Source organism: Scyliorhinus torazame, chromosome 5, assembly GCF_047496885.1.
Source record: "Scyliorhinus torazame isolate Kashiwa2021f chromosome 5, sScyTor2.1, whole genome shotgun sequence".
NCBI lineage: Eukaryota > Metazoa > Chordata > Chondrichthyes > Carcharhiniformes > Scyliorhinidae > Scyliorhinus > Scyliorhinus torazame.
This window is the reverse complement of record NC_092711.1, coordinates 97,236,825-97,261,561: the sequence shown is the minus strand read 5'-3', so window position 1 is coordinate 97,261,561 and position 24,737 is coordinate 97,236,825. Positions and strand designations below refer to the sequence as shown.

Genomic DNA, 24,737 nt, shown 5'->3' with positions numbered 1-24,737 from the left:
AAGCTCCAGCCGCTCAATTGACTCTTTTATTGGGTCCAAGCAGTCCAGTTTCTGCTTAGCAAAGCCTTCCTGAATAGCTTGCATCAGCTGCTCCAGAGACTGCTGGGTCGACAAACCAGAGGTTCGGTCCTCCGCCGTGCTGTCTCCTGCTGCAGCTTCAGCCCAAGCCTTCTCTGTCTTTCTGTTTCTGCCTTGACGAGCACGTCTAGTCCTTCTCTCCATTCACCAATGTGGGAATTCAGTACACAATTGCCTCTGTCATCAGTTTTACAATTCAAGTCCGGTAGAAAATTGGGGGTAAAGGTCCAAAATGCTGACTCGAGTGGGAGCCAGCAAATGTGTGACTTACTCCTTCATAGCCGCCACCAGAAGTCCTCTTCTTCCCGCTGTTACCAGACTCCTAACCAACCCTCTTATGGACTGACCTCATTGACACTACACCTCCGTATGCTTCACCCGATGCCGCTGCTTACATAGTTACATTGTGTACCTTGTGTTGCCCTATTATGTATTTTCTTTTATTCCCATTTCTTTTCATGTACTTAATGATCTGTTGAGCTGCTCGCAGAAAAATACTTTTCATTGTATCTCGGTACACATGACAATAAACAAATCCAATCCAATCCAATCCAATGATCAATTGAATCCTCGTCCACACACAGAGCACGTGTACAGTCTTTCCTTGCTGTCAATGGTGTGATGTTCTTTCAGGCTGTGAAACTGGTTAAATCTCCTTCCACAGTTAGTTCACTGGAACTTTCTCGCTCGGGCATGTGCTGTGTGTGTGTCGGTGCTTTTCCAGTCACACTGATATTTGAAATCTTTGCCCACAGACAGAACAAACACATTGAAAGTTTGTGCTTTTTAGGTCGTAATGAATTGAGTGACACCGTCAGATCTCAATATGATGATTGGTTCGAGTTGCCCAGCTTCAATGGGCACTAGGACCCGGCTGGGAACAGAAACGTTCAGGCCCCGCCCACTAGCTGTTGCGTCAACAAGACGCCAGCGCATGCGCTCTGTTTCCCCAAGATGGCGGCTGTGAACCAGGGCCTGGTCCCGGGAGAGAGCTGACCGGCGGTGATGTGACCTGAGGATCACCACACCTCAGGCAAGGGGCCAGGTTGGGAAGGCGGTGCCTTCAGGAATAACTGGGAAGGTGATGTTTGGGCAGTTGCTGCAGTCTGTGTAGTGAAGGTGCTGTCACAGTGGTGTGAGGTGAGGAAGTACAGGATTATCACTCAGCAATGATCAATTAAGGGGAATGTAAATCCAGCTCAGGCTGCTTTCAGATTGGAAAGGGAGCTAAGGTGTGTCCTTAGAGCTGGTGAATGTTGGGGCTTTGGCACTTTCTCTATAGACTGAGGGCTGAGCGGTAACAGGCCTGGGTTACCGGCCGCCATCTTTACAATGGACAAGGTGCCACAGGGCGCATGCGCTGCGAGCCGGATGCCAACTCTCCCGGATTCACTGACTGGAGTCTCCAGGATTTTATTTTTTTGATTTTTTTTTCATAAATTTAGAGAATCCAATTCATTTTTTCCAATTAAGGGGCAATTTTGTCTGGCCAATCCACCTACCCGGCACATCTTTGGGTTGTGGGGGCTAAACCCACATAAACACGGGGAGAATGTGCAAACTCCACAAGGACAGTGACCCAGAGCAGGGATCGAACCGAGGGTCCTCAGCGCCGTGAGCCATCAGGGATAGCCCACTGTGCTGCCCCCAAATTTTATTTTGATAATTTGTGGAAGTCACTGGCTGGGTCAACATTTATTGTCCATCCCCAATTTCCCTTGAACTGAGTGGCTTGCTCGGCCATCTCGGAGGGCATTTAAAGAGTCAACCACATTGCTGTGGTTTGGAATCGTGTCGGCCAGACCAGGTAACGATAGATTATTTCCTTCACTGAAGGACATGAGTGAACAGATGTGTCTTTACAACAATTGACAATGGTTTCATGGTCATCAGTAGACTTGCAATGAATTCAAATTTTACCTTCTGTCTCGGTGAGATTCATACTTAGGAAATCATTAGGACAGTGGAAAATATTTTTGGATCTTTGGAAAATGATTAGGATAGTAAAAAATATTTTTTTGAACATTTCTCTTAAGCGGATATAAATTATTGAAAATGGGATAAAGGTTGTTTGGCTGACAGTCAAACACTGTCCTGTGAGGTAATTAGTCCTTTTGCTTCCCAATTGGCCGAGGAAGGCAGTGTGTCACAAGGATGGATGTGTTGACCGATTAATGGCTGGAGGATGGGGGCAGGTCATGTGATCAAACCTCCAGAAATACATTTAATCAAAGTTGGCGAGGAGAGAATGTTGTGAATTTCTATCCTAAACTGACAGTGAGGTTTCTGTAAATTTACAGGATACTGGAAGTGGAGGTTTAACAGACGGGAAATGCAAACCAAACGTCACATTGCAATCTGACAGAGTCACTTGGTTCATCAGAAACTGAATATCAGCAGCATCTGGGTGTGGAAGGTAAAAGTTTTGTCTGTTCTGTCTGTGAGGGAAGATTTCAGGTCTCACTGTGATTAGAAAAGCCCCGAGATTCACAAACCTGGAGAACGGTGTTCAGTTCTGGACAACAAACCTGAGGAAGGATAGAATGGCCTCGGAGGGAGTGCTGCACAGATTTATCTGAACCCCCCTGGGTTAAATTACAAAACTAGATTGCACAAAAAAATCTGTAATTGTGGGACAGAGAAAAGCATTCGGTCCATGCCAGCTCTCTAATCGACATGGTAGCACCATTGCTTCACAGCGCCAGGGAACCCGGTTTCTTTCCCGGCTTGGGTCACTGAATGGGTGGAGTCTGCACGTTCTCCCCGTGTCTGCGTGGGTTTCCTCCGGGTGCTCCGGTTTCCTCCCACAAGTCCCGGAAGATGTGCTTGCTAGGTGAATTGGACATTCTGAATTCTCCCTGTGTCTACCCAAAAGGTGCCGGAATGTGGCGACAAGGGGCTTTTCACAGGAACTTCATTGCAGTGTTAATGTAACAATAGAACATAGAACAGTACAGCACAGAACAGGCCTTTCAGCCCTCGATGTTGTGCCGAGCATTGTCCAAAACCAAGGTCAAGCTATCCCACTCCCTGTCATTGTGGTGTGCTCCATGTGCCTATCCAATAACCGCTTGAAAGTTCCTAAAGTGTCCGACTCCACTATCACAGCAGGCAGTCCATTCCACCCCCGAACCACTCTGAGTAAAGAACCTACCTCGGAAATCCTCCTATATCTCCAACCCTGAATCTTATAGTTATACCCGTTGTAACAGCTACCTCCACCCGAGGAAATAGTCTCTGAACGTCCACTCTACCTGTCCCCCTGATCATCTTATAAACCTCCATTAAGTCACCTCTCAGCCTCCTCCACTCCAAAGAGAAAAGCCCTAGCTCCCTCAACCTTTCCTCATAAGACCTATTCTGCAAACCAGGCAGCATTCTGGTAAATCTCCTTTGCACCCCTTCCAATGCTTCCACATCCTTCCTATAATGAGGTGACCAGAACTGCACACAATACTCCAAATGTGGTCTCACACAATCATGTATAGTTGCAGCATAACCCCGCGGCTCTTAAACTCAAGCCCCCTTTAATAAACGTTAACACACTATAAGCCTTCTTTACTGCTCTATCCATTTGAGTGGCAACCTTCAGAGATCTGTGGACATGAACCCCAAGATCTCTCTGTTCCTCCACATTCCTCAGAACCCTGCCATTGACCCTGTAATCCGCATTCAAATTTTTTCTACCAAAATGAATCACCTCGCACTTATCAGGGTTAAACTCCATCTGCCATTTTTCGGCCCAGCTCTGCATCCTATTAATGTCTCTTTGCAGCCGACAACAGCCCTCCACCTCATCCACTACTCCACCAATCTTGGTGTCATCAGCAAATTTACTGACCCACCCTTCAGCCCCCTCCTCCAAGTCATTGATAAAAATCACAAATAGCAGAGGACCCAGCACTGATCCCTGTGGTACACCGCTGGTAACTGGTCTCCAGTCTGAAAATTTTCCATCCACCACCACCCTCTGTCTTCTATGTGATAGCGAGTTACTTATCCAATTGGCCAAATTTCCCTCTATCCGACACCTCCTTACTTTCTTCATGAGCCGACCATGGGGAACCTTATCAACGCCTTACTAAAATCCATGTATACAACATCAACTGCTCTACCTTCATCTACACACTTCGTTACCTCCTCAAAGAATTCAATCAAATTTGTGAGGCAAGACCTACCCTTCATGAATCCGTGTTGACTATCCCGGATTAAGCTGCATCTTTCCAAATGGTTAAAAATCCTATCCTTCAGGACCTTTTCCATTATCTTACCGACCACCGAAGTAAGACTAACTGGCCTACAATTACCAGGGTCATTCCTATTCCCTTTCTTGAACAGAGGACCAACATTCAACACTCTCTGGCACTATCCCCGTGGACAGTGAAGACCCAAAGGTCAAAGCCAAAGGCTCTGCAATCTCATCCCTTGCCTCCCAAAGAATCCTTAGATATATCCCATCTGGACCAGGGGACTTGTCGACCATCAGGTTTTTCAAAATTGCAAATACATTCTTCCTCAGAACATCTACCTCCTCCAGCCTACCTGCCTGTATCACATACTCATCCCCAAAAACATGGTCCCTCTCCTTTGTGAACACTGAAGAAAAGTATTAATTCAACGCCCCTCCTATCTCTTCTGGCTCCATGCACAAGTTCCCACTACTGTCCTTGACAGGCCCTACCGTCACCCTGGTCATTCTTTTATTTCTCACATAAGAGTAAAATGCCTTGGGGTTTTCCTTGATCCAACCCGCCAAGGACTTCTCATGCCCCCTCCTAGCTCTCTTAAGCCCTTTTTTCAGCTCATTCCTTGCTACCTTATAACTCTCAAGCGACCCTACTAAACCTTGTTTTCTCATCCTGACATACTTCCTTTTTCCTCTTGACAAGACATTCAACCTCTTTTGTGAACCATGGTTCCCTCACACGGCCATTTTCACCCTGCCTGACAGGGACATGCCTATCAAGGACACGCAGTATTTGTTCCTTGAACAAGCTCCACTTTTCATTTGTGCCTTTCCCTGACAGTTTCTGTTCCCATCTTATGCTCCGTAATTCTTGCCTAATCGCATCATAATTACCTCTCCCCCAATTATAAACCTTGCCCTATCGTCTGGCCCTATCCCTCTCCATTGCAATAATGAAAGACACCGAATTGTGGTCACTATCTCCAAAGTGCTCTCCCACAAACAAATCTAACACTTGGCCCTGTTCATTACCCAGTATCAAATCCAATATGACCCCCCCTCTTGTCGGCCTATCCACACTGTACAAAAACTGCCCCATCCGAACTGTTCGACTTATAGAGGTTCCAATCAATATTTTGAAAGTTAAAGTCACCCATGACAACTACCCTGAGACCTCCACACCTATATATAATCTGTTTTGCAATTTCTTCCTCCACATCTCTATTACTATTTGGGGGCCTATAGAAAACTCCCAACAATGTGACCGCTCCTTTCCTATTTCTAACTTCAACCCATATTACCTCAGTAGGCAGATCCCCTTCAAACTGCCTTTCTGCAGCCGTTAAACTATCCTTGATTAACAATGCTACTCCTCCACCTCTTTTATCACCTTCCCTACTCTTACTGAAACATCTATACCCCGGAACTTCCAACAACCATTCCTGTCCGTGTTCTAACCATGTCTCCGAAATGGCCACAACATCGTAGTCCCAAGTACCAACCTATGCTCCAAGTTCACCTACCTTATTCCGGATGCTCCTTGCATTGAAGCAGACACACCTCAACCCATCTTTCTGTCTGCCGGTACACTCCTGCGACCTTGATACCCTCCTCAGTACCTCACTACTCTCAACACTGGCTTCTGGACTACAGCTCGTTTTCCCAGCCCCCTGACAAATTAGTTTAAACCCCCCCGAAGAGCCGTAGCAAATTTCCCTCCCAGGATATTGGTGCCCCTCTGGTTCAGGTGCAAACCGTCCTGTCTGTACAGGTCCCACCTTCCCCAGAATGTTTTCCAATTATCCACGTACCTAAAACCCTCCCTCCTACACCATCCCTGCAGCCACGTGTTTATCTGCACTCTCTCCCTGTTCCTCACCTCACGAGCACGTGGCACCGGCAACAAACCAGAGATGACAACATGGTTTGTCCTGGCTCTCAGCTTCCTCCCTAGCTCCCTTAGTTCCTGGTTTAAATCCCCGTCCCTTCTCTTACCTATGTCGTTGGTACTGATGTGTACCTCGACTTGTGACTGCTCCCCCTCCCCTTTAAGGATTCTGAAAACACGGTCCGAGGCGTCATGGACCCTGGCACCCGGGAGGCAACATACCATCCGTGAGTCTCTTTCGCTGCCACAGAACCGTCTATCTGTCCCTCTAACTATCGAGTCCCCAATAACTATTGCCCTCCTGCTCTCCCTCCTTCCCTTCTGAGCCACAGGGACGGACTCAGTGCTGGAGATCCGTTCACCGTGGCTTACCCCTGGTAGCTCGTCCCTCAACAGTATCCAAAACGGTATACTTGTTACTGAGGGGAATGACCACAGAGGATCACTGCACTGACTGCTTCCTCCCAGCCCCTCTCACCGTCACCGTCTTGATTCTTCGGAGTAACTACATTCCTGAAGCTACTTTCTATGACCACCTCTGCCTCCCGAATGATCCGAAGTTCATCCAGCTCCAGTTCCTTAACGCGGTTTCTGAGGAGCTGGAGATGGGTGCGCTTCCCACAGGTGAAATCAGCAGGGACACTGACGGCGTCCCTCACCTCAAACATTCATACTTGTGAGACTAATAAAGATTACTGTTATTATCTGGAACAATCCAGTCAGTCTCGTTCTCCTGCTTTATCCCTGTATCCTAACAGCTTTATTTCTCTCAGGTTTCTATCCAAATTTTTTTGAAAATCATTCATTGGTGTCTATTTCTAAACTCGGTCATAAGCAGCAAGGTTCAGGTAATTGCCACTGGCTGTGTAAAAACATTCTTCCTCATACCTCCTGGACCATTTACATGCATAGATACGGAGCAACGTAGAAAATAGGAGCAGGAGGAGACCATTTGGCCCTTCGAACCTGCTCCACCATCCATTACGATCAGAGCTGATTAGGCTCAATAGCCTAATCCCGCTTTCCCCCATATCCTTTGATCCCTTTCACCCTCAGTGCTGTATCTAACTGCTTCTTGAAAACATGAAATGTTTTGGTCTCAATTCTTCCTGTGGTGATGAATTCCACAGGCTCACCACTCTCTGGTTGAAGACATTTCTCCTCACCTCTGTCCTAAATGGTCTGTCATAGAACATAGAACACAGAGTGCAGAAGGAGGCCATTCACCCATCGAGTCTGCACCGACCCACTTAAATCCTCACTTCCACCCAATCCCCGTAACCCAATAACCCCTCCTAACCTTTTTGGACACTAAGGACAATTTAGCGTGGCCAATCCACCTAACCTGCACATCTTTGGACTGTGGGAGGAAGGCGGAGCATCAGGAGGAAACCCACGCAGACACGGGGAGAACGTGCAGACTCCGCACAGACAGTAACTCAGCAGGGAATCGAACCTGGGACCCTGGCTCTGTGAAGCCACAGTGCTAGCCACTTGTGCTGCCCATGCTATCCCGTATCCTCAGATTGTGACCCTGGGTTCTGGACACACCCACCATCGGGAACATCCTTCCCGAATCTAATCTGTCTCGCCCTGTTAGAATGTTATAGGTTTTTTTTTAATATAAATTTAGAGTGCCCAATTCTTTTTTTTCCCAATTAAGGGGTAATTTTAGCATGGCCAATCTACCTACCCTGCACATCTTTGTGTTGTGGGGGTGGGACCCACACAGACACAGGGAGAATGCGCAAACTCTACACGGACAGTGACCCAGGGCCGGGATCGAACCTAGGTCCTTGGTGACGTGAGGCAACAGTGCTAACCACTGCGCCATCGTGCAGCCCACATTCTATAGGTTTCTATGAGATTCCTCCTCATTCTTCTGAACTCCAGCGAATACAATCCTAACTGATTCAATCTCTCATACGTCAGTCCCACCATCCCAGGAATCAGCCTGGCAAAACTTTGCTGCTCTTTCTCTTTAGCGAGATCATCTTTCCTCAGATAAGGAGACTAGTACTGCGCACAATATTCCAGGTGTGGCCTCACCAAGGCCCTGTATAATTGCAGCAAGACATCCCTGCTCCTCGACTCGAATCCTCTTGCTATGAAGGCCAAAAAAACACTTGCCTTCTTTACCGCATGCTGTACCTGCATGCTTCCATACAAACTAGGAGCAGGCCACTCGGCCCCTCGAGCCTGCTCCTTACACACAAACTAGGAGTCGGCCCCTCGAGCCTGCTCCTTACACACAAACTAGGAGTCGGCTCCTCGAGCCTGCTCCTAATCATACAATAATTTTAACCTCAACTCCAAGTTCCTGCCGACCCCGATAACCTTTCACCCCCTTGCTTATCGAGAATCTATCCATCTCTGCCTTAAAAATATTCAAGGACTCGACTTCCACTGCGTTTTAAGGATGCAAGATCTAAGTCATAGAATCCCCACAGTGCAGAAGGAGCCCAAGTCAGCACCAACCCTCCGAACCACCCCCATCCCACCCTGCCCCATCCTCACATCCCACCCAACATGCACATCCTTGGAGATGAAGAGGCAATTTAGCACCTAACCTGCAAATCTTTGAACTGTGTGAGGAAACCGGAGCACCCGGAATAAACCCACACAGACAAGGGGAGAATGTGCAAACTCCACACAGTCATCCAGGGTCAGGCGTGAACCTGGGTCCCTGGTGCTGTAATGCAGCAGCGCTAACCACTGTGCCACCCCCTCTTTTACAACCCTCGAGCAAAAAAAAAATCCACATCCCCATCTGAAATGGGTGATCCCTCACTTTCCAACAGTGACCCCCTTGTTCCAGATTCTCCCACAAGAGGAAACATCCTCTCCACATCCACCCTGTCAAGACCCCTCAGCATCTTATATCGTTCAATCCAGGTTTTACCCAAAACTTTAAATCTGTGTCCCGACTGCTTGTACAATCAGTGAATGGAAACAGAGTTTCTTTGTCCACCCGATCGAAACCTGGCATAATCTTGTGTCCCTGAATCAAATCTCCCCTCAACCTCCTTTGCTGGAACCATTCTGGTAAATCCCCTCTGCACCTTCTCCAAGAACCTTCACATCCTTCCTGAAGAGTGGTGACCAGAGCTTTATAAAGATTCATAGAATAGAATTAGAACCATAGAATTCCTGCAGTGCAGAAGGAGGCCAGTCGGCCCATCAAGTGTGCACTGATTCACTGAAAGGGCACCCTGCCTAGGCCCACACCCCTACCCTGTCCCTGTAACCCCATAGCCCCACCAAACCTGCACATCCCTGGACACTAAGGGGCAATTTATCAAGGCCAATCCACCTAACTTGCTCCCCTATCAGCCTCCCCAAACAGGCGCCGGAATGTGGCGATTAGGGGCTTTGGGGCTGGTATAGCACAGTGGGCTAAGACAGCTGGCTTGTAATGCAGAACAAGACCAGCAGCAGCGGGTTCAAGTCCCGTACCGGCCTCCCTGAACAGGCGCCGGAATGTGGCGACTAGGGGCTTTTCACAGTAACTTCATTGAAGCCTACTTGTGACAATAAGTGATTATTATCATTATTTTTTGGTCTGTTGGAGAAATCCTGAGCACCGGGTGGAAACGCACGCAGACACGGGGAGAAAGTGCAAACTCCACACAGACAGTCATCAAGGCCAGAATTGAACCCGAGTCCTTGGCACTGAGGCAGCAGTGCTAATCACTGTGCCACCAGAAGCATAGTTTCTGTGTCAGTTATGAAGCTCAAGGTCGAATTTGCTTTGCCAACTACTCTCTTAATATGTCTTGTAGATATACAAAATCCCTCTTCACCTCTTCCTCTCTCCTCCCAAAGAGGCCAGTTGGGTTTTTACAACAATCAAGCAGTTTTCATGGTCACTTTTTCCCAGTGCCGGCCCCACAAATGACCAGATTCATTCAGCTCAATTTCACAACCTGCCTTTGTGTTTTTGTGGGTTCTCTCTCACTCCCTATTTTCTGTTTTCAATCAGTTTCACAGGGCGTTCGAAGGTGAGACTTCAAGATCCGGAAACACAAACCAAGCATCACATCAGGATCTGACAGAGTCCTCAATTTATCATTGCTGAATATCATGAGATTTTGAAGATGGAAGGAAAAAGCATCGTTCACAGTGGGGAGAAACCGTACTCGTGTTGTGTGTGTGGACGAGGATTCAGTCAATCATCAGGCCTCACAAGACACAAATGCAGTCACACTGAGGAGAAACCATGGAAATGTGCGGACTGTGGGAAAGGATTCACTTATCCATCCAAGCTGGAAACTCATCGACGCAGTCACACTGGGGAGAGACCATTCATCTGCTCCAAGTGTGGCAAGGGATTCACTCAGCCATCCACTCTGTCCACACACCAGCGACTGCACTCCAGGGAGAGACCATTCACCTGCTCCACATGTGGGAAAGGATTTACTATTTCAGCCCACTTGCTGAGTCACCAGCTAGTTCACACTGATGAGAAACCGTTTCAATGTCCAGACTGCGGGAGGTGCTATAAAAGATCTGGGGATCTGATGTGCCATCAACGTGTTCACACTGACGAGAGACCATTCAGGTGCTCTCAGTGTGGGACTGGGTTCAGACGATCATCTAACCTCACTGTACATCAGCGAACTCACACAGTGGAGAGGCCATTCGTCTGCACCAAGTGTGGGAAGAGATTCACTCAGTCATCCGACCTGCAGAAGCATCAGCAAATTCACACTGGGGAGAGACCGTTTCAATGTCCAGACTGCGAGAAGTGCTATAAACGTTTTGGGGAACTGTTACAACATCAACGTGTTCACACTGACGAGAGACCGTTTAGGTGCTCTCACTGCGGGACTGGGTTCAGACAATCGTCTCACCTCACTGCACATCAGCGAATTCACACTGGGGAGAGGCCATTCGCCTGCTCCTGGTGTGGGAAGGGATTCACTCAGTTATCCGCTTTGCAGAAGCACCAGGGAGTTCACACTGGGGAGAGACCGTTCACCTGTTCCAAGTGTAGGAAGGGATTCGCCACTTCATCCCTCCTGCTGAAACACCAACGAGGCCACAAATAACGACAGTGATTGGATTTTGCTGTTCCTCACATTCAGGACTGAACCATGTTCATTTGCGTCTCTTTCTGCTGATAACAAAATCCAGCCCATTTACAGGAGCTAATAATCTGGCTAAAAGTCAAATAAATTAGATTTGTGTGACATACGGAGTGTGCTGAAACTTTTTAATTACTCTGACCCAAGTTAGTTCCTTTTGAAGTAATCTCGCTCTCCCGTCTCTTCCATCCTCACCTCCAACAAGAAGTGTGAGGAGCTTCTTTGTGACTGAGATCGAGTAAATCCGATCAGCTGCCTCTGCTGCTTCCCTCCCTTCCACGAGCCCACCGGACCAAACTGTCTCTAAATATCATCCTTTCCCGAGCCCTGAACCCACATCTTTCTCTAGTTTCTCTCCCATCTCCCCTCATGCCCTCTCAGAGCTCATCTTGTCCATGAGACCCAGCTCCTGCTCCACCCACTAAGCTACTGATCAGCCAACTACCCTGTGTCCATGGATATTGTCAACATTTCTCTCTCGTCAGGTACTGTCCCTCTGTCCTTCAAATCTGCCATCATCACCCCCTCAATAAAACAAACCCTTGACCCTGCCATCCTGACAAATTACTGCCCCATCTTCAACCTCCCTCTCCTCCCAAACTCTTTGAACATGTTGTCCCTCCCAAATCCTTGCCCATCTTTCCCAGAGCTTCCATGTTTGATTCCTTCAATCAGGTCTCTGCCCTGTCACAGTGAAATGCAAGAGGCAAACAGAATCTTACCCGGAGAGAAAGACAGACAATCCGGGAGCTTGGATCCAACACAGATATGTTCATAAGACTAGGGGAGCAGCACAGTCATTATCGAGAGACAACAATACCTGCTGGAGACAGACAGACAACTAAACAACACGAATCACAACACCAAGCTACCTAGACCCATATACCCGGGACAGGAAGGAGAATTGGAGACTGACTGGAAGAACTCAAAGACTCCAGACATATTAACCAAAGAAAACAGGTAGAACCAAGGAAGTTCTACCTGCTTCCTAAAATACCCAAACATCCAAACACATGGACAGTACCAGGGAAATACCACCAGACAGACCCACCGGGCCAAGACTGTGGGAGAGAAAATCCAACAGAATCATAGAATTTACAGTGCAGAAAGAGGCCATTTGGCCCATTTAGCCTGTACCGGCCCTCAGAAAGAGTACCCTACTTAAGCCCATCCCAGTAACTCACCTAACCTTTATTTGGACACTAAGGGGCCAATCGACCTTAACTCTTTGGACGGTGGGAGAAAACTGGAGCACCCAGAGGGAACGCACACAGACATGGGGAAAATGTGCAAACTTTACCCAGTCACTCAAGGCTGAAATTGCTGAAACATCAACACACTGCTCCTGGTGGTTGATGGTATAGTGGTTCAATAAATATAATCAGTGGATTAAAAAGGTGTGTAATATATAGTAAAACAGAAAATGCGAGATTAACTCAACAGGTCTGGTAGTATCATCGAATCCTTAAAGTGCAGAAGGAGGCCATTCGGTCCATTGCATTTGCACCAACCCTACAAAAGAGCGTCCCCCCCAGGTGCACTTCCCCCACCCTCTCCCCATAACCCCACTTCACCTTTGGACACGAAGGAGCAATTTAGCATAGCCAATCCACCAAGCCTACACATTCTCGTGGGAGAAAACTGGAGCACCCAGAGAGAACCACACAGACACGGGAAGAATGTGCAAACAGTCATCCAAGGCCGGAATTGAACCCTGGTCACTGGAGCTGTGAGGCAGCAGTGCTAATCATTGTGCCACATCTGTGATGAGAGAAACAGAGTTAATGTTTGTTGTTGCTTGTAACAGTTCTGTAGAAGGATCAATGGATTCTAAAAAAGTCCATTGAAGTCGAAATAAGACGTTTTTGTCCATTGAAGCGGTTTGACACAGGAACAAGTTTAACTCTGTGTGAAGCTCCAGTTTCATTCACACAGCCCGCAGTCTGATTGGCTGAAGGACCAGAATCCATCCCGTCCTCCCAATCTTCCTGTTGGTCATCCCCTCTCAGACAGGAAATGAGGTCGTGGAACCCGTGCGCACGTGGCTAATGGGAAGAACTCAAAATGATGCAGTCTCAGCCAATGAGGGAGACTTGAGAGCAGCCACGCCCCTCATTCACTCCAATTAGGTGGAGGACCAGCTGCTGTCGTTCGGTCCTGCAGTCCCGCCTCCTCTTCCTATTGGTGCAAAGCTACCGTCAATCACTCGCCGGGCATTGTGATGTGGAGCATGCGCAGTGCGGCTCATGCCCAGGGACAGGCGCTTTTTTGTCTCATCTTCAGGCCATGATGTTGGGTGGGGTTACTGGATTATGGGGATAGGGTGGAGATGTGGACCTTGGGTAGGGTGCTCGTTCCAAGAGCCGGTGCAGACTCGATGGGCCGAATGGCCTCCTTCTGCACTGTACATTCTATGAAATGTGGAGATGTAGGCATTGCACTGGGGTGGGCACAGTAAGCAGTCTTACAACACCAGGTTAAAGTCCAACAGGTTTATTTAGAATCACTAGCTTTTGGAGCACAGCTGAGGAAGGAGCTAGGCTCTGAATGCTCATGATTCGAAACAAATCTGTTGGACTTTAACCTGGTGTTGTAAGACTTCTCACTGTGCCCACCCCAGTGCAACGCCGGCATCTCCACGTCCTGGTGTTTAGTAAATTACAGCATGATTTAATCAAAGACAGAGAGGAGTGATTTCTGCTGACTGGGGAGTAAGGACTTGGGACATTGCCTAAAAACTGTAGCCAGGTCACAGAACTCAGTGTGAAATGAGGAAATACTTGTTGACACAAAATCTGGGACACATTTGGAATTCTCTCCCATAAATGACAATTCCTGTGGCAATCCCTGGTGAATCCACTATCTTTCGTCGAATTTACAGTGCAGATGGAGGCCATTCGGCCCATCGAGTCTGCACCAGCTCTTGGAAAGAGCACCCTACCCAAGGTCCACATCTCCACCCTATCCCCATAACCCAGTAAACCCACCCAACACTAAGGGCAATTTTTGACACTAAGGACAATTTTAGCACGGCCAATCCACCTAACCTGCACATCTTTGGACTGTGGGAGGAAACCGGAGCACCCGGAGGAAACCCACACAGACACGGGGAGGATGTGCAGATTCCACACAGACAGTGACCCAAGCCGGAATCAAAACTGGGACCCTGGAGCTGTGCAGTAATTGTGCTATCCACAATGCTGCCGTGCTGCCCCCTTATTTGTTGCCGATCCCAAATTGCTCTTGAACTGAATGGCTTGCTGGTCTATTTCAGAGGGCAGATTTACTGCTGTGGCTCTGGAGTCACATGTAGGCCAGACCAGGTAGGGTTGGCAGATTTCTTAAAGGCCATTAGTGAACCAGATCAGTTTAAACACAACCAGTGATAGCTGCATGGTCATCATTACTGATAATAGTTTTCACTGTTTTATGAATTGAATGTAGTTGTTTGGTAACCTGAAATATTCCAATAGCTCCTCAGACCATTACCCTCTGGGACTCAGTAATACCCGCCCAGGCACATTCCCACTCCACCACCATCTCATCCCTGGCTCCCAACCTCCCGCTTTGTTCACAATCCCCGCCCCGCCCGGATTCACTTCTCACTCTTTGTGACCTCAATACAAACCTGTTGGACTTTAACCTGGTGTTGTAAGGCTTCTTACTGTGCCCACCCAGTCCAACGCCGGCATCTCCACATCATGACCTCAACTGGACCGTCTTTTCCGGCTCTGGGGCTCGTACTGTGCATGCTTCAGTCAGTGCTGAGCCCCCAGCCCCCCCTTCTTTCACTCCGATTGGTGGGAGGACCAGCCGCTGCTGCTCGGTCCTCCGGCCCTGCCCCTTCTTCCTATTGGTCTGGCCCTGCCGTCAATCACTCCCCGGGCATTGTGACGTTGAGTATGCGCAGTGCGGGCGGTGTCCAGGGACAGAAGCTTGTTTGTCAGATCCACAGGAGGTGAGGGAAATGGAGGGAGAGGCGGAGCCGAGAGGTGGACGGGGAGGGGCCTTGAGTTCCCGATGTGGCTCTGACACCAGAATAAGCACCTGATTCACCTGAGGAAGGAGCAGCGCTCCGAAAGCTAGTGACATCGAAACAAACCTGTTGGACTTTAACCTGGTGTTGTAAGACTTCGTACCAGAATAAGAAGCTGCCGGTGCCGGGTGTGTATCTGTGCGGCGGAACCGCGTCTGGAGTGAGAGGCCCGGGTTAAGGGCGCATGCGCGGTGCTCCCTGTCAGCAGGAGGAGAGAATGTTGTGAATTTCTCTCCTGGACTGACAGGGATGGATTCTGCAAACTCCTTTTACAGGGGGTGGGATGGCTGGATTTACACAGAAAACTCAAATCAAAGATCACATCAAGTTCTAACAGAGTCACTCTGTTCATCAGAACCTGAACATGATCAGAATTGGAGTATAATTGAGCTGCAGGGCAGTCCCGCTCACTGCATGTGTAGTGGGTGTTACAGTCAGATCAGCCAGGTTCTTATTCAATGGTGGAGCAGGTTCGAGGGAGTGAGTGATGTCTCCCGACACAGACAGAAAGGTCCACTTTTCTCCTGGAGTTTGAGACAAATCAGTTTTCAAAATGGTACAATTTCCACCAATGAGAGAGATCCGGGCTCAGCTCCGCCCCTCATTCACTCTGATTGGTTGGAGGACCAGCTGCTCCTGCTCGGTCCTCCAGCCCCACTGCTGCTTCTTATAGGTCCAGAGATGCTGTCAATCGCAACTCGGGCATTGTGAGCTGGAACACGTGCAGTGCGGGTTCTTGCTCTGGCTTCAGGTGGGTAAGAGGAGACCCCCCCCCATAAGACCCCCCCCCCCCCCCCCCCATAAGACCCATTGGTTTTATTGTCAGTCTGCAGACAGGAGAACTGAACCCAGGCAGAGGAGAGGGAGGGAGAAAACGGAGTGGAGGAAAGAAATAGGTTTGGATTTCAGCCCCGGGAGAAGGGACAGTGTGTGGGACGGGGATTTACGTCTTTGACTTTGATAATCACCATTTACAGGATATTCGAAGGGGATGATTTACAAACGGGAAATTCCTAAGCATCACATCAAGATTCAACAAAGTCATTCGATTATCAGGACCTGAATCTCATTGGCCTTTGGATGTGGAAGGAGAAATGTTTGTCTTCCGTCTGGGAAAAGATTTCAAATATCAGTGTGACTGGAAAAGCACCGAGAGACACACACACACACACCCGAGTGAGAGTGATCCAGTGAAGTGACTGTGGAAAGAGCTTTAACCAGTTACACAGCCTGAACAAAAATCTCACCATTCACAGTGAGGAGAAACCATACACGTGGTCTGTGTGTGGACACGGCTTCAACTGATCATCGAACCTGGAGAGGCAAAAGGAAACCGGCACCATGGAGAAACCATGGAAATGTGGGGACTGTGGGAAGGGATTCAATTACCCATCCCATCTCGAAACTCATCAACGCTGTCACACAGGGGAGAGGCCGTTCACCTGCTCCTTGTGTGGAAAAGATTTCATTCAGTCACAACACCTGCAGTCACACCAGCGTGCTCACTCCAATAAGAGACCTTGAGAATGTTCTGACTGTGGGAAGAGCTTTAAAAGCAGAAAGAACCTGATGCAACACCAACACACACACACTGGAGAGAGGCCGTTCACCTGCCCCATGTGTGGGAAAGGATTCACTCAGTCATCCACCCTGATGAGGCACCAGCAGACTCACACTGGAAAAAGGCCATTCACTTGCTCCGTGTGTGAGAGGAGATTCATTCAGTCATCCACCCTGCTGAGGCACCAGCGGGTTCACACTGGGGAGAGGCCATTCACCTGCTCTGTGTGTGGGAAGAGATTGACTCGGTTAAGCACCCTCGCTGCACATCAACTTGTTCACATTGATAAATGACCTCTTGTTATGAATGTGAGAAGTGCATGCGAGGTGCAGACACACCAACGCACTCACGTTGGTGAGAGGCTGGTCACCTCTGTGTGTGAAAGGGGTTCACTCAGTCACAGCATCTATTGTGAGAGCAGTGAGTTTACAAGTAATTGCAGGGGCGGGATTGTGCTGTTCATCACTTTCACTGTTTGTTTCTGCTGATGGTAAACTTCAGCCCCGTCATCAGGGTTATTAAAATTCGAGATGAATGTCAGCTAAGTCAGTCTTTGTGCAAATACACAGTGTTATGTTCCATGTTTTCCAATGTAAGAGGAGATTAATCAATGTCCTGTTGCTGACTGCTTCATTTTTGGGTTCTATTCTCTTTTCTATCTCTATATTATTTCAGTTCTCAGAGCTTCAGTTACTCTCATGGACAATTCCCAGCTCCTCATATCTTCCAGAGTGTGTCTCCTGGTTTAGGGGGCTGGGTTCAGCACAGTGTCTAAACAGCTGGCTTGTAATGCAGAACAATGCCAGCAGCACGGGTTCAATTCCCATACCGGCCTTCCCGCACCAGGGGCGACCAGGGGCTTTTCACATTAACTTCATTGAAACCTACTTGTTACAATAAGTGATTATTATTATCCTACCACTGGGGTCCTGGGAAGATATTGGAAACACTCCTGGGATCAATAAATTCGAAACTGAATTGGTTAGTTACTCTCGGCCTTTGAACGTCACCCCGTCACCCTCTGTTACACTGTCAGTGTGCTCCTGTACTGCTCTGTATTTAACAGGAGTCAGCAGACTGATGAGACTGTGTTGCACTGTCAGTGTGCTCCTGTACTGCTCTGTATTTAACAGGAGTCTGCAGCCTGATGAGACTGTGTTACACTGTCAGTGTGCTCCTGTACTGCTCTGTATTTAACAGGAGTCTGCAGACTGCTGAGACTGTGTTATACAGTCAGTGTGCTCCTGTACTGCTCTGTATTCAACAGGAGTCTGCAGACTGATGAGACTGTGTTACACAGTCAGTGTGTTCCTGTACTGCTCTGTATTTAACAGGAGTCTGCAGACTGATGAGACTGTGTTATACAGTCAGTGTGCTCCTGTACTGCTCTGTATTTAACAGGAGTCTGCAGATTGATGAGACTGTGTTACACAGTCAGTGTGCTCCTGGACTGCTCTGTATTTAACAGGTGTCTGCAGACTGATGAGACTGTGTTATACAGTCAGTGTGTTCCTGCACTGCTCTGTATTCAACAGGAGTCTGCAGACTGATGAGACTGTGTTACACAGTCAGTGTGTTCCTGTACTGCTCTGTATTTAACAGGAACCTGCAGACTGATGAGACTGTGTTATACAGTCAGTGTGCTCCTGTACTGCTCTGTATTTAACAGGAGTCTGCAGACTGATGAGACTGTGTTACACTGTCAGTGTGTTCCTGCACTGCTCTGTATTTAACAGGTGTCTGCAGACTGATGAGACTGTGTTATACAGTCAGTGTGCTCCTGTACTGCTCTGTATTTAACAGGAGTCTGCAGACTGATGAGACTGTGTTACACTGTCAGTATGCTCCTGTACTGCTTTATATTTAACAGGAGCCTGCAGACTGATGAAGCTGTGTTACACTGTCAGTGTGCTCCTGTACTGCTCTGTATTTAACAGGAGTCTGCAGCCTGATGAGACTGTGTTACACTGTCAGTGTGCTCCTGTACTGCTCTGTATTTAACAGGAGCCTGCAGCCTGATGAGACTGTGTTACACTGTCAGTGTGCTCCTGTACCGCTCTGTATTTAACAGGAGTCTGCAGACTGATGAGACTGTGTTACACTGACAGTGTGCTCCTGTACTGCTCTGTATTTAACAGGAGTCTGCAGATTGCTGAGACTGTGTTATACTGTCAGTGTGCTCCTGTACTGCTCTGTATTCAACAGGTGTCTGCAGACTGATGAGACTGTGTTACACAGTCAGTGTGTTCCTGTACTGCTCTGTATTTAACAGGAGTCTTCAGACTGATGAGACTGTGTTATACAGTCAGTGTGCTCCTGTACTGCTCTGTATTTAACAGGAGTCTGCAGATTGATGAGACTGTGTTACACAGTCAGTGTGCTCCTGGACTGCTCTGTATTTAACAGGTGTCTGCAGACTGATGAGACTGTGTTACACAGTCAGTGTGTTCCTGTACTGCTCTGTATGTAACAGGAGTCTGCAGACTGATGAGACTGTGTTATACAGTCAGTGTGCTCCTGTACTGCTCTGTATTTAACAGGAGTCTGCCGACTGATGAGACTGTATTACACTGTCAGTGTGCTCCTGTACTGCTCTGTATTTAACAGGTGTCTGCAGACTGATGAGACTGTGTTATACAGTCAGTGTGCTCCTGTACTCTGTATTCAACAGGAGTCTGAAGATTGATGAGACTGTGTTACACAGTCAGGGTGCTCCTGTACTGCTCTGTATTTAACAGGAGTCTGCAGACTGATGAGACTGTGTTACACTGTCAGTGTGCTCCTGTACTGCTCTGTATTTAACAGGAGTCTGCAGACTGATGAAGCTGTGTTACACTGTCAGTGTGCTCCTGTACTGCTCTGTATTTAACAGGAGTCTGCAGACTGATGAGACTGTGTTACACTGTCAGTGTGCTCCTGTACTGCTCTGTATTTAACAGGAGCCTGCAGACTGATGAGACTGTGTTACACAGTCAGTGTGTTCCTGTACTGCTCTGTATTTAACAGGTGTCTGCAGACTGATGAGACTGTGTTACACTGTCAGTGTGCTCCGGTACTGCTCTGTATTTAACAGGAGTCTGCAGACTGATGCGACTGTGTTACACTGTCAGTGTGTTCCTGTACTGCTCTGTATTTAACAGGAATTTGCAGACTGATGAGACTCTGTTACACTGTAAGCGTGCTCCTGTACTGCTCTGTATTTAACAGGTGTCTGCAGACTGATGAGACTGTGTTACACTATCATTGTGCTCCTGTACTGCTCTGTATTTAACAGGAACCTGCAGACTGATGAGACTGTGTTGCACTGTCAGTGTGTTCATGTACTGCTCTGTATTTAACAGGAGTCTGCAGACTGATGAGACTGTGTTATACAGTCAGTGTGTTCCTGTACTGCTCTGTATGTAACAGGAGTCTGCAGACTGATGAGACTGTGTTACACTGTCAGCATGCTCCTGTACTGCTCTGTATTTAACAGGAGCCTGCAGCCTGATGAGACTGTGTTACACTGTCAGTGTGCTCCTGTACTGCTCTGTATTTAACAGGAGCCTGCAGACTGATGAGACTGTGTTACACAGTCAGTGTGTTCCTGTACTGCTCTGTATTTAACAGGTGTCTGCATACTGATGAGACTGTGTTATACAGTCAGTGTGCTCCTGTACTGCTCTGTATTTAACAGGTGTCTGCAGACTGATGAGACTGTGTTACACTATCATTGTGCTCCTGTACTGCTCTGTATTTAACAGGAACCTGCAGACTGATGAGACTGTGTTGCACTGTCAGTGTGCTCCTGTACTGCTCTGTATTTAACAGGAGTCTGCAGACTGATGAGACTGTGTTACACTGTCAGTGTGTTCCTGCACTGCTCTGTATTTAACAGGTGTCTGCAGACTGATGAGACTGTGTTATACAGTCAGTGTGCTCCTGTACTGCTCTGTATTTAACAGGAGTCTGCAGACTGATGAGACTGTGTTACACTGTCAGTATGCTCCTGTACTGCTTTATATTTAACAGGAGCCTGCAGACTGATGAAGCTGTGTTACACTGTCAGTGTGCTCCTGTACTGCTCTGTATTTAACAGGAGTCTGCAGATTGATGAGACTGTGTTACACAGTCAGTGTGCTCCTGTACTGCTCTGTATTTAACAGGTGTCTGCAGACTGATGAGACTGTGTTACACTATCATTGTGCTCCTGTACTGCTCTGTATTTAACAGGAACCTGCAGACTGATGAGACTGTGTTGCACTGTCAGTGTGCTCCTGTACTGCTCTGTATTTAACAGGAGTCTGCATACTGATGAGACTGTGTTACACTGTCAGTGTGTTCCTGCACTGCTCTGTATTTAACAGGTGTCTGCAGACTGATGAGACTGTGTTATACAGTCAGTGTGCTCCTGTACTGCTCTGTATTTAACAGGAGTCTGCAGACTGATGAGACTGTGTTACACTGTCAGTATGCTCTTGTACTGCTTTATATTTAACAGGAGCCTGCAGACTGATGAAGCTGTGTTACACTGTCAGTGTGCTCCTGTACTGCTCTGTATTTAACAGGAGTCTGCAGCCTGATGAGACTGTGTTACACTGTCAGTGTGCTCCTGTACTGCTCTGTATTTAACAGGAGCCTGCAGCCTGATGAGACTGTGTTACACTGTCAGTGTGCTCCTGTACTGCTCTGTATTTAACAGGAGTCTGCAGACTGATGAGACTGTGTTACACTGTCAGTATGCTCCTGTACCGCTCTGTATTTAACAGGAGTCTGCAGACTGATGAGACTGTGTTACACTGACAGTGTGCTCCTGTACTGCTCTGTATTTAACAGGAGTCTGCAGACTGCTGAGACTGTGTTATACAGTCTGTGTGCTCCTGTACTGCTCTGTATTTAACAGGTGTCTGCAGACTGATGAGACTGTGTTATACAGTCAGTGTGCTCCTGTACTGCTCTGTATTCAACAGGAGTCTGCAGATTGATGAGACTGTGTTACACAGTCAGTGTGTTCGTGTACTGCTCTGTATTTAACAGGAGTCTGCAGACTGATGAGACTGTGTTATACAGTCAGTGTGTTCCTGTACTGCTCTGTATGTAACAGGAGTCTGCAGACTGATGAGACTGTGTTACACTGTCAGCATGCTCCTGTACTGCTCTGTATTTAACAGGAGCCTGCAGCCTGATGAGACTGTGTTACACTGTCAGTGTGCTCCTGTACTGCTCTGTATTTAACAGGAGCCTGCAGACTGATGAGACTGTGTTACACTGTCAGTGTGCTCCTGTACTGCTCTGTATTTAACAGGAGTCTGCAGACTGATGAGACTGTGTTACACTGTCAGTGTGTTCCTGTACTGCTCTGTATTTAACAGGTGTCTGCAGACTGATGAGACTGTGTTACACTATCATTGTGCTCCTGTACTGCTCTGTATTTAACAGGAACCTGCAGACTGATGAGACTGTGTTGCACTGTCAGTGTGCTCCTGTACTGCTCTGTATTTAACAGGAGTCTGCAGACTGATGAGACTGTGTTACACTGTCAGTGTGTTCCTGCACTGCTCTGTATTTAACAGGTGTCTGCAGACTGATGAGACTGTGTTATACAGTCAGTGTACTCCTGTACTGCTCTGTATTTAACAGGAGTCTGCAGACTGATGAGACTGTGTTACACTGTCAGTATGCTCCTGTACTACTTTATATTTAACAGGAGCCTGCAGACTGATGAAGCTGTGTTACACTGTCATTGTGCTCCTGTACTGCTCTGTATTTAACAGGAGTCTGCAGACTGATGAAGCTGTGTTACACTGTCAGTGTGCTCCTGTACTGCTCTGTATTTAACAGGAGTCTGCAGACTGATGAGACTGTGTTACACTGTCAGTGTGCTCCTGTTCTGCTCTGTATTTAACAGGAGTCTGCAGACTGATGCGACTGTGTTACACTGTCAGTGTGTTCCTGTACTGCTCTGTATTTAACAGGAGTCTGCAGACTGATGAGACTCTGTTACACTGTCAGCGTGCACCTGTACTGCTCTGTATTTAACAGGAGTCTGCAGACTGATGAGACTGTGTTACACTGTCAGTGTGCTCCTGTACTGCTCTGTATTTAACAGGTGTCTGCAGACTGATGAGTTTGTGTTACAGTGTCAGTGTGCTCCTGTACTGCTCTGTATTTAACAGGTGTCTGCAGACTGATGCGACTGTGTTACACTGTCAGTGTGTTCCTGTACTGCTCTGTATGTAACAGGAGTCTGCAGACTGATGAGACTGTGTTACACTGTCAGTGTGCTCCTGTATTGCTCTGTATTTAACAGGAGACTGCAGCCTGATGAGACTGTGTTACACTGTCAGTGTGCTCCTGTACTGCTCTGTATTTAACAGGAGTCTGCAGCCTGATGAGACTGTGTTACACTGTCAGTGTGCTCCTGTACTGCTCTGTATTTAACAGGAGTCTGCAGACTGATGAGACTGTGTTACACTGTCAGTGTGCTCCTGTACTGCTCTGTATTTAACAGGAGTCTGCAGACTGATGAGACTGTGTTACACTGTCGGTGTGCTCCTGTACTGCTCTGTATTTAACAGGAGTCTGCAGACTGATGAGACTGTGTTACACTGTCAGTGTGCTCCGGTACTGCTCTGTATTTAACAGGAGTCTGCAGACTGATGAGACTGTGTTACACTGTCAGTGTGCTCCGGTACTGAACAAAGAACAAAGGAAAGTACAGCACAGGAACAGGCCCTTCCGCCCTCCAAGCCTGTGCCGACCATGCTGCCCGACTAAACTACATTCTTCTACACTTCCTGGGTCCGTATCCCTCTATTCCCATCCTATTCATGTATTTGTCAAGATGCCCCTTAAATGTCACTATTGTCCCTGCTTCCACCACCTCCTCCGGCAGCGAGTTCCAGGCACCCACTACCCTCTGTGTAAAAAACTTGCCTCATACATCTCCTCTAAACCTTGCCCCTCACACCTTGAACCTATGCCCCCTAGTAATTGACCCCTCTACCCTGGGGAAAAGCCTCTGACTATCCATTCTGTCTATGCCCCTCATAATTTTGTAGACCTCTATCAGGTCGCCCCTCAACCTCCGTCGTTCCAGGGAGAACAAACCGAGTTTATTCAGCCGCTCCTCACAGCTAATGCCCTCCATACCAGGCAACATCCTGGTAAATCTCTTCTGCACCCTCTCTAAAGCCTCCACATCCTTCTGGTAGTGTGACAACCAGAATTGAACACTATACTCCAAGTGTGGCCTAACTAAGGTTCAATACAGCTGCAACATGACTTGCCAATTCTTATACTCAATGCCCTGTCCAATGAAGGCAAGCAAGTCATATGCCTTCTTGACTACCTTCTCCACCTGTGTTGCCCCTTTCAGTGACCTGTATACCTAGATCTCTCTGTCTGTCAATACTCTTGAGGGTTCTACCATTCACTGTATATTCCCTACCTGCATTAGACCTTCCAAAATGCATTACCTCACATTTGTCCGGAGTAAACTCCATCTGCCATCTCTCCGCCCAAGTCTCCAAACGTTCTAAATCCTGCTGTATCCTCTGACAGTCCTCATCGCTATCCGCAATTACACCAACCTTTGTGTCGTCTGCAAACTTACTAATCAGACCAGTTCCATTTTCCTCCAAATCATTTATATATACTACGGACATCAAAGGTCCCAGCACTGATGTCCCCAGCATTGATCCCTGCGGAACACCACTAATAACAGCCCTCCAATTAGAAAAGCACCCTTCCATTGCTACTCTGCCTTCTATAACCTAGTCAGTTCTGTAGCCACCTTGCCAGCTCACCCCTGATCCTGTGTGACTTCACCTTTTGTACCAGTCTACCATGAGGTACCTTGTCAAAGGCCTTACTGAAGTTCATATAGACAACATCCACTGCCCTACCTGCATCAATCATCT

The 24,737-nt window shown here is 47.8% G+C and overlaps 2 protein-coding genes across 3 annotated transcripts in view; one reads left to right on the top strand and one right to left on the bottom strand.

Annotated features, from left to right (window-relative positions):
* LOC140419070 (uncharacterized) overlaps positions 1-24,737 on the bottom strand; it is a 555,344-nt gene that overhangs the window by 383,979 nt on the left and 146,628 nt on the right. The window lies entirely within an intron of this gene.
* On the top strand, positions 1,026-11,348 carry LOC140419079 (uncharacterized). Of its 2 annotated transcripts, none has more exons than XM_072502827.1 (3): positions 1,026-1,111; positions 2,379-2,494; positions 10,135-11,348. In XM_072502827.1, exon 3 carries the CDS (start codon positions 10,250-10,252, stop codon positions 11,201-11,203), a length of 954 nt encoding a protein of 317 aa, XP_072358928.1. In that variant the 5' UTR covers positions 1,026-1,111; positions 2,379-2,494; positions 10,135-10,249; the 3' UTR covers positions 11,204-11,348. The 2 variants fall into 2 exon arrangements, with proteins under 2 accessions (XP_072358928.1, XP_072358926.1); XM_072502825.1 differs by having other exon boundaries at positions 1,029-1,218.

Coding starts and splice junctions, on each gene's coding strand:
- LOC140419079 (XM_072502827.1), top strand. CDS start 10,250: ATGGAAGGAAAAAGCATCGTTCACAGTGGGGAGAAACCGTACTCGTGT.